General features: G+C 53.6%; 1 protein-coding gene across 3 annotated transcripts in view; it reads left to right on the top strand.

Moving 5' to 3' along the window:
* The first annotated feature begins 9,218 nt into the window (after positions 1–9,218).
* Positions 9,219–15,354, top strand: part of ENG (endoglin) — a 30,914-nt gene continuing 24,778 nt past the window's right edge. For all 3 annotated transcript variants that reach the window (XM_052648353.1, XM_052648354.1, XM_052648355.1), the window contains exon 1: positions 9,219–9,623. In XM_052648353.1, the coding sequence (XP_052504313.1) occupies positions 9,557–9,623 (67 nt within the window). In that variant the 5' untranslated portion in view covers positions 9,219–9,556. The remainder of the gene's footprint in view (positions 9,624–15,354) is intronic.

Below are 15,354 nucleotides of genomic sequence, written 5' to 3'. Positions count from 1 at the left end.
CCCACACCATGAGGCTCTGGGTGGGGTACAGATTGGTCTTCTGCGGCTGGTTAGTCTGTGAGCCACACCAAGCCGGGCACGCAAGGGAGTCGCTACTCGTTCTGTGACCTCTCACCTCGGGGTCTCCTTGTTGCATCTGTCAAAAGGAAAGTGAAAGTGTAGTCATTCAGTCAGGTCCGACTCTCTGAGACACCATGGACTGTAGCCTGCCAGACTTCTCTGTCCATGGAATTCTCCAGGCAAGAATACTGGAGTGGGTTGCCATTCCCTTCTCCAGGGGATCTTCCTGACCCAGGGATCGAACCCAGGTCTCCCTCATTGCAGGCAGATTCTTTACTGTCTGAGCATCTATCAAACTGGGCTAAAACACACACAGGTGTGCGTGCACCTCCTCTGTCGAGGTTGTTAGGATCAGTGTGAGGGTAAGTGGAAAAACACGCCCCAAATGATACAAAGCTAAGAGAAATCTACCTGACAAAATCATCTTCATTACCTTTATTTTTCAAGTACAGCTTCATTAATTCAAGTATGTCTTTAGTTTATGAAAACCTAAGCTGACCCCAACTATTCACCATGGAATCACTTTATTAATTAAAAAAACAAAACAAAACAAAAAACCCTTGAGAATTTGAAATAAAAAAACAAACTTTTTAACAGCTCCACCCCATCCTTGCCACCACAAACCTCCCTGTGAGGGTTTCCTTCGTTCACGTCTGTTCATTCTACTTTCCAGAGCAACTGCTATGCTCGCAAGACGAGGTCACAAACCACCTGGTCCATGTGCAGTGGCTCTCGGAACAAGGGCGGCCATATTCACAAAATTTCACCCGAGCTACTCCACCCAGACCAGCTCTGAATACAGAACTCAGAGGGGGCCTGGGTGGTGGGAGTTTCCTTGAGCTGGAACTCTGAAGTGGGGCCTTGAAGGAAACTAGGAGTATGTTTGATTAGGAATGAGAAGGCCTGGAAGGGCAGAGGGGACAGCTCTGCAGAGCCTCAGAGGTGGAGACAACCCACTGAGTGTGGGGAAGGCTGAAGCCTTAGAGGGACAGAAGTAGATAATTTGATTCATATATATTCTACTTAATTAATATATTTTAATATTTATGTATTTGCTGCATTGGGTCTTAGATGTGGCATGCAGGATCTCCATTGCAGCATACGGAACCTTAGTTCTCTGACCAGGGATTGAACTTGGGTCCCCTGCATTACAAGGCAGCTTCTTAACCACTGGACCACCAGGGAAGTCCCAGAGCTTTATTTTTCAATGAACATTTTCAAGCAAACTGAAAACTGAAGGAAATAATATAATGAACCTCCGTACACCAATCACCAACATTTAGTTGGCACTATTTTTCCATACCTCATTGTTTTACTTTTGCCAAACCACTTCTAAGTAAATTACAGATATGAAAATATTTCACCCATAAAGTCTGACTTCAGTCTGACTTTACAATAAGTAAGGACCCTTTCCTATGTAACCACAACTCAGAGGTCCAAGAACACTAGGTTAATAGTAGCATTGTGATGCAATTTTCCCCAGTGGCCCCCAAAATACGTCTGTGTCAAACCAGAATGCAACCCAGGACCACACACTGCATTTGGTTATGATTCCATGAAACCTCTTTTAACCTCGAAGGCGATGCTGACTGTGAAGGGACCAGTTGTCCTACAGAAAATTCCTTTTTCCAGATTCTTCTGTTACTTCCTCATGGTGGCGTTTAACCAGTACCCCACCCCTTGAATTTCTTGTAAACTGGAAGTTAGCTATAGAGGCCTCATAGATTCAAGAGAAGTCTTTGGGGGCAGAAATACCTAATAGACTAAGCTCACGAAGGTTTGTTTGTTTTTTGGCCACACTGTGAAGCATGTGGGATGTTAGTTCCTCAACCAGGAATTGAACCCGTGCCCCCTGCTTTGAGAGCATGGAGTCTTAACCACTGGTTCGCTGGGGGAAGTCCCAGGAAGAGTTTTTAAACCAGGCAGGACAGTGAGGCCTGCAGCGCTTCCAGCTGTAACCTGCACACACATCTCCCTGGGGTCTTAGAAAAGCTGACCCTGATTCAGCAGGTCTGCTTTGGGCAGGAGGCCCCAGCTGCGGGTCCACAGCCCCCTACTTTGGGGAGCTCAGAGAGGAGCTGCCCTGTGGAGGCGGGAGCCCAGGGAAGGCGTGGGAGGAGGGGGCATCTCTAGGGTCCGTGTGTGCTCGGCGCCTAGTGGCGGGCTGAGACGGCAGAGTGATGGCCAATCCGAGACTGTAGAAATGGGCACTCTTCAGGTCTCTGGGGACCCTCCCAAGATGCAGGAACATTTTAACCATCTGGAGAACGAATGCAGCCCCTCTGTAACCTCAGGGTCTCAGAGAGGAGGTGCTCTCAGGTAGGGAGGTATCCTCAGATGCCCCCGCCCCCGTGGATTGCACCCCTAAGTCTTGGCCTCGGGGGCCCTGAGGCCTGGCCGGAGGCACTGAAGTGGGAGAGGAAGGAAGCGGGGAGTGGAGGAGGCCAAGGCTGTCGCCTCCCAGCCGCGAGAGGGGCCTCAAGTAAACAGGAAGGCCTGGCGGCTCCACGGTGGGGGGGCTTCGGAGGAGGGGTGCAGAGACCCACTGGACATGCGCAGCTGGCCAATACAGGGCTTCCTCTTTGGCAAGCCGACCCAGAGAGGTTGTGTGACTTGCCCCAGATCACACAGCAAGGCAGGGGCACCCTCACCTGCCTCTCCAGCTTCTGCCCCTTCTGGGGGTTGTGGTACAGGGTCTCCCGCCTCTGTTGCCCACTGTGGTTCATGGGGTGTTGGAGAGTCTCATCTCTTCTTGGACCTCAGTTTCCCTTTCTATGAACTCGGAGTCCCTACAACACAGAGGTGCTAGAATGCCAGCCCAGCAGAATCCTTCTGCCTCTTAGATGGTCGTCACGGGCGTGGTCACCTAGACCTTGGGCATGGTCAGGTTTTATCATGAAGGTCAGCATCACCCAGGAGGCAGCATGTACCAGGACCATTTCCCGGGGAAAGAGAGGGAAATAGCGATCCCACTCTTCTAGAATAGAGTCCGGCACGACCTCCGAACCTGGTCACCTCCCTCTACCCTTGGGAGTCATTTGCCCTCTTCAGAGATTCCCCCATCCCTGGGTTCAGAATGCCCCCAACACACACACCCTGGAAACCCAGAATGACAGCCCACGAGACCCCAAGTTGTGTAGCCCAGGGCTTAAGTTCGTCCATTTATTACACGAACACTTAATGAACACCTGTCATGGGCCAGGCGCTATTCTAAGCGATGGGGATTCAGCAGCAAAGCTTAGGCCCTTACGCTTATGAAACTCTTGTTCTAAAGAGGGAAACAGGCCAAATAAACAGTATATGATATGTCAGAGGGTTTCCCAGGTGGCAGTAGTGGTAAAGAACCCGCCGGCCAATGCGGGAGACATAAGAGATGTGGGTTTGATCCCTTGGAGGAGGGCATGGAAACCCACTCCAGCATTCTTGTCTGGAGAATCCTATGGACAGAGGAGCCTGTCAGGCTACAGTCCATAGGGCTGCAAAGAGTCGGACACGACTGAAGCAACTTAGCACACACACAATATTGTCAGAGATTGCTATGTGCCCAGGGGGCCAATTGCTGGTGTGGAGAGAGAGAGGGCTGCTTAAAATGTAATGGGACAAGCCCTAGAGCCCATGTTCCACAATAAGAGAAACCACTGCAATGAGAAGCCTGCACACCACAACTACAGTGTAGCCCTCTCTCTCCGCAGCTAGATGCAGCAACAAAGACCCAGCACAACCAAAAACAAACAAATAAATAAAACGATTTTTAAAAATGCGATGGAAAGTCTTGATTGACCATGTGACATTTGATCAGCAACTTAAAGCGCAAGGAGCAAGCCCAGTGGTTATCTCGGGGGACAGAGTTTCAGGGAGAGAGTGCGGCAGGTCCAAAGGCCCTGAGGTGGGCACGCGCTTGGTGCATTCCAGGAACAGCAAGGAGGCCAGCTGGGGTGGACTGAGTGAGTGGCGGAAGAGCGGAGGCCAGAGAGGGGACAGGGGAGCCTCAGGGGCCATTTGAGGGGCACTGCCTTTCACACTGAGTGAGATGGTTATCTGCAGAGGGCGCTGAGCAGAGGAGGGCTGGAACCTGACTTGGTTTTAACAGATTCTCTTTATAGTGCGCAGAGTGGGCTGGGAGCAAGGGTGGGAGTAAGGAGGGCCAGTGACTGTTATATTCCATGAGGTGCTTGTGGTGGCCAGGGCGGTAGCTGTGGGGTGGTGGGAGCCCCACACACAATGGGAATTTGTCTGGGGAGGAGGAGCCGAAGGATGTGTTTATAGATTGGATGAATGATATAGCAGAGTCAAGGTCATCCTTAAGTCTTGAGCAACGAGAGGAGGGAGCTGTCATGGTCTGAGACGGGGAGACGAAGGCAGGAACAGTTGGCAGAGGATGAATAGAGCCCAGTTTTGGACTCGTGAAGTCTGAGGTGCTTATCAGGGGCCTGGAGCCTGAGGGAAGAGTTCTGGCTGGAGACACAAAGCTGGGAGCTGCCAATGTATGAATGGTCTTTAAAGCTATCTGGATGAGGGCACCCAGAACAGTCCTTCCCAAACTGTAATGTACACGTGAATGTCCTGAGGATATTGATTAAACGCAGCTTCTGATTCAGCAGGTCTGGGGTAGGGCCTGAGAGAAGCTCCCAGGAGACGCTAAGACGACACTTTGAGTAGCGAGCATCTAGGGCATTATATTCTATGCCCCAGACCCACAGTGGGCAATGAAATCAATAGGGTGTCTAGTGATCAGTATTTGAAAGAAAATGGAACAGGATGAATGCCCATCCTAAGGGTATATATATATATAGGTTCACAAAATGTTTGTTTTAATTATTGGAGTCTGAGTCCCTCGGTTTGTGCTGGGACATGACATCATGGTCGCAAAGATTTGAGAAAATCGGACTTGAGAGTGAGAATAAACAGAGCAGGGAAGAAGGGTCCAAGTAAGGAAGGATGGGGAGGTACCAGAGAAGAGGCAGATAAGGCAACCAGGGAGGTGGGAGGAAAACCAGGATGGAATGTTCTGGAAGTCAAAGGAGGAAGGACAGGCCCAGATTAGAATTAGCCTCTGCCCCTCCTCCTCAGCCCTGTTGTCCTGTGCACTTGAGCCTCAGTTTCCTCCACTGTAAAATGGGGGTGCGACTGTCTCAGCCCGTTAGAGTGGCCAGGAGGTGGCACTTGGCACAGGGCAAGCGTGTGAATGGTGGTGGGGTGATTCCGATTGTTCTCCTGGGCTTTAGGTTCCTCCTGGCCAGCAGACTGCCCTCCCACTGCACAGAGGTAAAAACTGAGACACAGAACATTTTTAAAAATTAATTCTCATTGGAGAACAGTCGCTTTACAGTGTTGTGTTAGTTTCCACCGTACAGCAGAGTGAATCAGCTATGCACCTACATATAGCCCCTCTTTTCTGAATTTCCTCCCCATTTAGGTCAACAGGAGCACCAAGCAGAGTCCCCCTAGTTATACGTAGATTCTCCTCAGTTATCACAAGACGTGGAGGTCTTGCCTGAAGCCTGGACACCCTGACTCCCAGGCCAGAGCTGTCTTTCCCCGCACCCACACTCTCCCTTGCCTGTGTGGGTCTGGCCTTACTGTTTTCAACAGTTCCTGGCTCCAGGCCGGTGCTGGAGACAGCCCGCCGCCTGGTGGGGGAGTCCCTGGGGGCCGCCTGAAATTCCTCTGGTGGCCTGCGGCCAGGGTAGACGTGCTCCATCCGCTCCTGCAGCCCCGGTCTTCCCGGCCAGCGGGGGAGAGGAAGGGGCACCTGCCCGCGGCGGGGGCCTGGCCCAGACGCCTGGCCATTGGCCGCCTGTCTCTTTGGCGTGTGGCTAGGCGGCACCTGAAAACGTCTGTATCAGTCGGGGCCCCAGCAGGAAGCAGACGGCACGCTCCAGTGGGACAATTGGAGGAGAGTGGAGCGAAGGGTCTGTTGACACAGGTGTGGGCAGGGTGTAGGAGAGTCACGAGGGACAGTGCCGAAGCCTGGGGCTGGCAGTAGCCATGACCTGACTACCCACAGCCTGAAGGGCTGGGTGGAGAGGGCCAGGTCAGGGCTGTGGCCTCCGGAGCAGACAGGCCACCAATCTGCAGTGACCCTGCAGGTTCTGGCTCCTTCCTCTCTGAGCTGTGCAGGGCTGGCTTGGGGCTGGCGGCGGGGCTGGAGGAGGTACATGTGTCCCCTGGAATGGGGCGTGCATCTGGAGGGCAAACAGGAGACCACTAACCCAAGGCTGCTCCCCACCTGCAGGACGGTGTCACAGTGACTGTGAGACTCCTTGGGGACAGGCAGCCCGGCCCGGGGACTGGCCTCTGCCCCTGGGGACAGGAGCAAAGGCCTAACTCTCTGTGTCTCAGTTGCCCTATGCGTCCCCGGCTCCACTCCTGCCTTACCTTCTGCAGAACTTCATGCTTTTAATCAGTGAGTCTTAAGCACCAGAAGGTCCTCCTGGGCTCTGTGCTGGGGAAGCAGTGGAGCAGAGACATCTAAGTCCCTGCCCTTGAGGGGCTGCTAGTCGAGCGGACTCACACAGCATGAGGCTGGCTGAGGGGTGGGGGCGTCAGGGTGCCATGGGAGCTTTGGGGTGAGTCCCTTCTCCAGCCCTGGGTGCCCCATCTTCCTCCCTCCACCGGGCCCCTGGGCTCAGGACTCTAGGCCCTCCTTAGGTTTTTCTCTCCCTGGAAGTCACAAACAAGCATGGCCTGGGTCCATCTAGGCCTCTCCCACTTTCTAGAGAAACCCAGTGGGTCTTGCTTACCGTGTGAGAGGGGATGGATTAGCAGCACGAGGGTGGGTGGGAGGGCAGTGTTTTCTATTTTTATTATTTTTTTTAATATTTATTTATTTCACGGCATGGGGTCTTAGTTGCAGCACGTAGGATCCTGACCATGGATAGAACCCAGGCCCTCTGCATCGGGAACTTGGAGTCTTAGCCGCTGGGCCACCAGGAGAGTTCCCGGGAGGGAGGTTTGAGAGGAGCCTCCCGTGGGGTCCCCGTTATGGCCTCAGATGCCCCAACACCCATTCTGGATAACAATCCCCCTCACCTAGGGCCATCTGTCCTCTCCAAGTTCAGATGGGAGCAGATGGGAAGGAGCAGAGCTTGGAGCCAGGCAGCCCCGGGGTCTCCAGCTGGGGTCACTCAAACCTCAGGGAGCCTCAGGTTCCTCCTGTGTCTCTGGAGTGACTGAGGGGATCCAGAGCTGACAGAGGAAGGCCTAGGGTGGGGCCTGAGAGAGGGAGAGTTCAGCTCCGGGGGGACTGGAGTAACTAACTGTCCCTGGAGCATGGACTCTGGTTGGGAGGGTGCCTGGGGAACTTCACAGGCACCCAACCTTCCCCCACTGGAGCCACCCTGTGCCTGGTGATGCCCACCTCCCCATCCCCGAGGCTGCAGGAAAAGGCCGAGGAACAGTCACTCTTGGGGGTCTCCCTCCGCTCTGTCACAGCCTTCCTGGCCTTGCTGGACTGGGATGGGTCTCCAGTGACCCAAGACCCGAGCCTGGCCGGGCATGGAACGCGCAGCCACAGGGCTGGGCGAGCAAACCTTCCCCCACCTCCACCCAAGGAGCCACACCCACCCTTCCTGCCCCGGGGGTCAGCTCCTACAGACGCAAACACGCTCCACTCGGCCCCCGGTTTATCCGGAGGCAGCCAGGGCTCCCACCTTCTCCTTCTTCCCTGGGCCTCGGTTTCTCCATCTGTGACCAGGACAAGTGTAAAGGGGGAAGCCCCTGGCTCTGTCCCCACTGTGGGATGGAAATTCGTCCTCTCCAAGCCCACTCTGCCAGCACCCCCTCTGCAGAACCCTCTGTGACTCCCGAGGCCTTCAGGATACAGTCCTGAAGGCCCCCCACTCCCTGGGACTTCCCTAGTGGTCCAGTGGTTAAGACTGTGCTCTCGATGCAGGAGTCCCGGGTTCGATCCCCGGCCAGAGAACTAGATTCCCACATGCTGCAACTAAGAGTCTCTCAAGCTGTAACTTGAAGATCCTTGCTGTAACAAAGACTGGAGTTTGGCACACTGCAGCTGAGAGCCGGTGGAGCTCAATTAAAGCAAAAACTGCCCCCTCTCCCAGAGCAAGGCCAGAGTCCGCCTCTCTAGGTTTCTTGTCCCCGCCACACCCCTGCCTGACCTGCGGCTGTCAGGCCACTTCTTGCCTCTGCGTCTTTGCTCAGGCTGGTGCCCAGCCTGACTCGCCCTCCTCACCCCTTTTTCCACCCCCTCACTGCAGCTAGCCCAGACTCCACAGGCCAGACCTAAATGCTCCCTCCTCCAGGCAGCGGCTTCCTCCTCTGAGCCTCCTGGGGCTGATCCTAAAGTGCTACCCGTGACTAGCACCAAGGCGGACATGTAGTTGGTGCTAACTGTTTGCAAATGAGCAAGGGACAGTTCTGGGACTGTCTCCCAGGCTCAGGGAGCGTGATGGGCAAGCCCTTTCTGAGTGCTGGGCCCAGAGCTCTGTGCTATGGCACCTGGACCTACGGAAATCTCGCAACCGCCTGGCGAGGAAGGCATTGTTGTACCTGCTTTATTTCCAGGGCGCTGTGTGGCAGTGGGCTTGTCCTCTGTGCTCTCTGGGCCCTGAGATCTCAGCCCCAGCTGCCGCGCTGTGCCAATTTTTGAGCATTGCTCCCCTATCCTGGGCCTCAGGCTCCCTGCTTACAAAACAAGGGAACGCCAGCCCAGTGTCACACTTAGGGAAACCAGTGTTGGTGCCCGAGGAGACCTGTTCAAACTCCAGCTCCACCATCTTCTTGGGTCAGTGATCGCACCTCATCAAGCCTCTGTCCCCTCATCTACAAAACGGGGACAGCGAGTTCACAGAGCTGAATTCCCCATGAAGTTCCAGGCCTTGGCCAGGCCTGGCCCCTGATGGTGCCCCTTGGTGGGCTGTTAGGATGGTTCTTTTCATCTGCCCCCCTGGGGCTGCCAGATGCATCCCACCAGCCAGCCGTTGGAGAGGGTGGGATGGGAGGGTGGGGTATGTGGGGAGACGAACCTGGAGCCTGGGTCCTCCCACCCCACTGCCTCCCCACCAACAAACACCCCCGCCCCAGGGCCCCCCACCCAGCGACAAAGCCTGTGGCACTTCCTCTCCCTGCCTGGCAGGCCGCCTGGCCCGGCCCCTTCTCTAAGGAAGCGCATTTCCTGCCTCCCCGGGCCAGGCTGGATGAGCCGGAGCTCCCCATAGCTGACGGTCAGACCCCAGCCTCCATCTGTATCCACAGGCCGGGACCGCTGCCGCCGCCACCACCATCCACAAAAGCCCTGCAGCCTCTCCCCGCTTAAGGCTGGGCCAGCAACCCCCCAGCCTGGCCCCACGCTCCTGTGCCCGCTTCTCCTGACCCCTCAGCCGCCACCTCAGAAGGCTGGAGCAGGGACGCCGTCGCTCCAGCTGCCTGCTGCCCTTGGGTCCCCGCGAGAGCCCACGCCGGCCCCCGCACCCGTCCGCAGCCCTGCCCCTGGACACCGGATAAGGCCCCGCACGCAGACCCCCGGAAGGACAGCATGGACCGCGGCGCGCTCTGCCAGGCCGTTGCCCTGCTGCTGGTCGTGTGCAGCCTCGGCCCCACAAGTAGGTGTCCAGGGACCCGGGTAGGGGGTGACTGGGCCCCCAGGGCACAAACCAGGCCCCGAGTGTTCCCGGCCTCCTTCCTCTGTCCCGACTCCTGCCCAGTGGAGCTGTCCTGGGGTCGGGGGCGGGTGGGGTTCTGGACCGCCCGAGACAGATGTCACAGGGTGACCAAACATCCCGGTTTGGCAGGATGAACTTTCCATCCTAAACGACTCGGGCAAACAGGGATGAGTTATTTACCTTAACTGGCCTCCAGCTACGTCCAGTTCCTCCCCAGGAAGCCCAGGTCCTAGAGTGCTGTTCAGTCCTTGGCGAGTCCCCTGACCTCTCTGGGCCTTAAGTTCCTCATCTGAGGCATGGGTGGGACGGGAGGGTGCGCGGTCTCAGAGTCAGAACCTGGGCTCTGGGTTCAGATCTCACGTTGTGTTTCCTCGTGGTGTGATCTTGGGGGACTGCCTTCGGGCCGCTGAGCCGAGCAGAGGATGATAAGAGAAGCCCCCTCGGGGAAAGTCAGTGGCAAGCTGGTTTCTGTTTGTTGTGGTTTTATGATTACATTCCTCCTCCTTCACCTTCCCCGGGGCCTGTGAGCGGCTCCCGGAACCCTTCCGACTGGGTGCTCCCTCCGCTTACACCCAAGAAGTGTGCGGAATGGGGGCACAGCCCAGACTAGGGGTTCAGGCTGGGGGCTTCTCCAGGTAGTCATGGCCTCTGCGACCTTCTGAAATGACTATATGAGAGTTAGCGAGGAGTCGGGGACCCTGGCCCCTCATGCCACTCTCCTTGGGCCTCTCTGTGCCCTGCCCCTCATTTATTTGAAGCCCCCAGATAGCCCTGTGGACATCCCCTCACCTCGGGCACATCCAGGACCTCCTTAAGGGATCTGGGTGGGGCGGTGAGAATGGGAACAGAAGCAATGATGATCACCCCCTCCCTACCCTACCCTGTCATTATTGTTATTTAGTCGCTCAGTTGTATCCGACTCTTTGCGACCGCAAGGACTATAGCCCGCTAGGCTCCTCTGTCCATGGGATTTCTCCAGGCAAGAGTACTGAAGTGGATTGCCATTTCCTTCTCCAGGGGATCTTCCCCAGTCAGGGATCGAACCTGAGTCTCTTTCTGTCTCTTGCTTTGCAGGCAGGTTCTTTATCACTGAGCCATCAGGGAAGCCCCTAACTCCAGCCAAGGCATGTTAAGGTCCCTAGTCCTGGGTCTCTAAGCTCTTCCCACTGCCTCACTGACAATACAGGAAACCGAGTCTCAGACATTAAGTGAACCAGCAGGGTCTCACCCCAGGCCTGTGGCTCCTTTGAGCACTTGCTCCTGATCAGGCAGTGATATGGCAGCCACTCTCCATAAGCTCCCAGTTATCTTCCAAGATGGCTGCCTCTATCACCCCATTTTATAGGAGGGGAAGTGGAGGCTCTGACCTGCTGAGTTCCACACAGTTCTGACAGAAGCTGTACCTGAACTCCACAATAGGCCCCCAGCCATCTTGCCTTTCTCCAGCCTCCCCCACTTTCTAGTTTGATAACACTCTCTTCCTCTAGGTTATCAGAGAAAGACCCTCGCAGCTCTTTAGGGTCGGCTTTTATAGGATGGAAGGCAGTGGTGTGCTGGCAAATAGTCAAAAGTGGTTTGGGAGAGGTGGGTGGGGGCGGCGGGGGTTAATGTTTGTTAATATCCATGGTGTCAGTGTTCCCACCCAGCTGATTTCAAGCTATCAACTCAGCAGACTTGGAGTTGGGGCGGCTGCGCCATAAGAAAGCTTTATCTACTATTTCCACCACCCAGATATGACAGACGTAGATAACCTTAAGAACACAGATAATATAAGGGGAATAAAATAATTAGGGGTTTATGACTTTCGATACAACAGTATACATTTAATATATATTACACATAAAATATGTGATTTATTTAATGATAAGCTTATAAAATTTAATTTTTAATTATGGCTGTGTTTAAGAGCCAGTTGGAAAAACTCCTGATAACATATTAATCTGCTCCTGCTGGCAGGTGCTGGCACCCCAGAGGTCAAAATAGGACCAAAACAGGTCCCCGGATGAATCCAGCCTTCTGGGAACACAACCTGGCAGAATCTTTCAAAACCCGAACTTGTGTAACATCCTTGCCTTCAGAAGTCAGCCCCAAGGGCTTACTTGCCCGACTCAGTAAGGATGTATGGTCCATAGGTACCTGTAACAAAAGCCAGGCAGTGTCCACCAGCCTGGACTCCATGACATGGCTGACTACGCACTGGAATCTCACATAGCAGTTACCAAGAAAAAGCTATTCCCAGATCTACACTGTTGTGGACATCCGTCTGGGACACACTGTCAGATGCTCCTACAGTACTGACTCCAGTTCTATAAAATAGCAGTAACACATACTGTGAGCTTCCCATGTGGCTCAGCCAGTAAAAAAAACTGCCTGCCAATGCAGGAGACACAGGAGACTCGGGTTTGGTTCCTGGGTCGGAAGATCCCCTGGAGAAGGAAATGGCAACCCACTCCAGTATTCTTGCCTGGGAAATCCCAAGGACAGAGGAGCCTGGCAGGCTGCAGTCTGTGGGGTCCCAGAGTCAGACGTGACCAAGCGCATATGTGACGTACCGTATGCACGAAGAAAACCCCAACGTCACTGCTCTTTAGCACCAGGTTCTTCTAGACGATCTTCACTTTCTAAAACATACTTTCCTGTCATGTTGGAATTTCTTTTAAGAGCAAATATGTATAGATTTTTTAAAAGCAATTTAACCATATATTCACTCGAGTCCGCTCCTCAAAGAAAATAGATAAGAGTGGGGGAAATGACCTCCCAGCTCCTTCTATTAATTTGGGCCTTGTTAGCATGCTGGTGTCTTTCTTACTGGCTATTGTCTAGCTTTTTAAGGTAATTTCAATGCAAGTGGATCAAATCTGGAAATCTTATGTACCCTTTTTATGTCCCAGAAGTTTTCTATGTTGTCACGTGGACTCCATGATCATTCCACTGTGGTTCTAGAATATTCTCTCCCTTAAACGTGCCATCTCATCATTTCCCTAATGAATCCTTTGTTGTTGAATACTTAGGTGGTTTCCCCTTGGGGACCAGTTATAAATACCACTTCCAAGCACGTTTTTGGTACATGCATCTTTTCCTGTATTTTGGAGTATTTCACTTGGATAGAGTCCCAGAAGTGGAGGTGCTGGGGTTCGTGGCCCGTGCTGGGTGGCTGGAATCAAAGAGTGTTTCCTAAGTGTGGGTAAGTGCTTACTGAAAGACAGGGTAGAGGTGTGACTTGGAGTCCCCTGTGCTGCTGGCCACCTGTGTGAGAGTCTCCCCAGCCCTGACCCCTGAGAAGGGGCTAGGGATGCAGGACACAGCCTACAGATATCCATCCCTAGAGTGCATTCGGGGCAGCCTCTCGTTTGCCGGGAGGAAAGGTAGGTTGGAGCAAGAGCTGTGTGAACCAGGAGACAGGGGTTCCCTGAGACAGTGAGGGCAGGACCATTAATTGAGGTTCTCACTTCAGCCAGATAGTTGGTAACACTAAGCCCCAGAGGGAGAGAAAGAATCGATCTCAATTTCTCATGGACACCACTAGGTCAGTGCTGGGCCCTTGGAGGACAGCCTGGTCTATTTATTTGCTCAAGGGCCTAGTGAGGAATCAGGATGAGCAGGAGGGACCACCTCTTCTGCGTCTCCAGTGCGTCAGGCTGCCCTTTGTCTCTATACCCAGATTACGGATGAGGAAATCGAGGCTCAGGACTAGTGACAGATCCAAGCTGTCTACTGAACTCAGCTTCTTTTCCTTGTACCATGGGTGGCCTGGGTGGCTGTGGGAGGCTTGGAACACTGATCGCCCTGGTTCTGGAGCCCCTTCTTCTAGCTCCAGCCCCAGCTTTGGGGCATCAGCTCTGGAGGCTAACGAGGACTCTCATCCAGGGCTAAACTGACTTTAATACCTGTGACAAGGGTGGAAATGAAGGCCAGACCACTGTTCTAGGCCTGTTATGTGTACTATCAGACTTAACCTGCACAAAAGCCCTATGAAGCAGGCTCTCCTATTAGCCCCATTTCACAGCTGAGAAGACTGGGGCGCTGGCAGGTGAAGGAATTTGCCTGAGTAACATAGCTCAGAAATGAGTAACAGGGGCTCGAGCCCGGGACCTAACCATACACCATAGTGCCTTGGGGAAGACAGTGAGGCTCTCTCTGTTGCCAAATCGTCTTACCCCACACATTAGGTTTCTTTCCTGCACCTATAATGGGTCTCCTACCTACAGCACAACTGGATGGGTTCTGATGAGATTTTCCCAACAGGGTTTTGAAGGATGAATAGGAGTTGAAAAGAAGTGTTCAGGGAGAGGGCACAGAAAGGGCAAGGAATAAGGTATGTTTGATGGAAACGTTCACATCTCCCCCCAATGGACATAAATAACTGACAGCGGTTTCTAGTTCCTGGGCAGGAATCCTGTTTAGCACCATGCTTGTGTCAATTTACCAATGTTTCCACCAACTCACCAAGGAAGGTATTTTAACTATGACCACTCCATTTTACAAATAATAGCACTGAGGCATGGAAAGGAAGCTGTAAAGGAGCAGAATCAGGATCTGAAACTTCAACATCTCTCAATCCCTACACTTTATGTTTTAATTTTTTTTTAGTTGCAACATGTGGGATCTTTAATTGTGGCATGGGAACTCTTAATTGCGGCAGGTGAGAGCTAGTTCCCTGACCAGGGATCAAACCTGGGCCCCCTGCACTGGGGTTTCAGAGTCTTAGCCTCTGGACCACCAGGGAAGTCCTGGATCCTGGCACTTTTTAACTCCACTCCAGGTTGTGGAGGGTGGCCTTAACCCAGAGACATCAGCAGCCCAGGACAGATTGGGGAAAGGAGTGCTGAGGTCTTGCTGGTGGCCAGGCCCAGGGAGCAGTGGTTGGGCTGGACGCAGGGAAATCTTTGAGGCCATGGTTGGATCCTGAAAGGAGCAAAGGTTGACTGGGTGACTGAAGAAGAGAAAAAGCAGAAAAGACCTCTGTCAAAGAGGACCTGCCCTGATTTCATAGAATGACCACGGCCTCTGTGTCCAGAATACTTACTGCATACCAGGATCTGCACGCGGGTTACCTCATGCAGCTAACACAGCCTGTGCAGCGGGTGCTGGGTGCTACAGCTGGATGGTCTGGGCTCCAGTATGAACCCTGCCACTTAACAGCTGGGTGCCCTCAGGCAAATTCTTGCTGTGGTGGTTCAGCTGCTCAGTCATGTCCAACTCTTTGCAACCCCAAGGACTGCAGCACGCCAGGCTTCCCTGTCCTTCACTGTCTCCTGGAGTTTGCTCAAATTCATGTTCATTGAGTTGGTGATGCCATCCAACCATCTCGTCCTCTGTCACCCTCTTCTGTTTGCCCTCAATCTTTCCAGCATCAGGATCTTTTCCAAATTCTTGACTCTCCCTAATCTTTGGTCTCCCCATGTGTCAAATGGTCATAATAACAGTCCCCGTCTTGTAGGACTGCTGCACGCATCAAATGAATGAACTCAAGCAAAGCCTCTAAATAGTCCCTGATGCCCAGGAAACATGATGGCGGCTGTCTTGCAAAGGGGGAAGCTGAGGCTCAGAGAAGTTAGGCTGTTGTTCACGGTGACCAGCTGTCCAAGAGGCAGAGCTGGGATTTTGCTCATACCCTCTGGCTCCAAGGCAGGTTTTGCTTGACTGTTATCCTCTCGGCCTCCCTAGGTGC

Source organism: Budorcas taxicolor, chromosome 11, assembly GCF_023091745.1.
Source record: "Budorcas taxicolor isolate Tak-1 chromosome 11, Takin1.1, whole genome shotgun sequence".
Taxonomy (NCBI): Eukaryota; Metazoa; Chordata; class Mammalia; order Artiodactyla; family Bovidae; genus Budorcas; species Budorcas taxicolor.
Note: the sequence above shows the minus strand (reverse complement) of the source record. Positions and strands in the feature narration are given on the sequence as shown.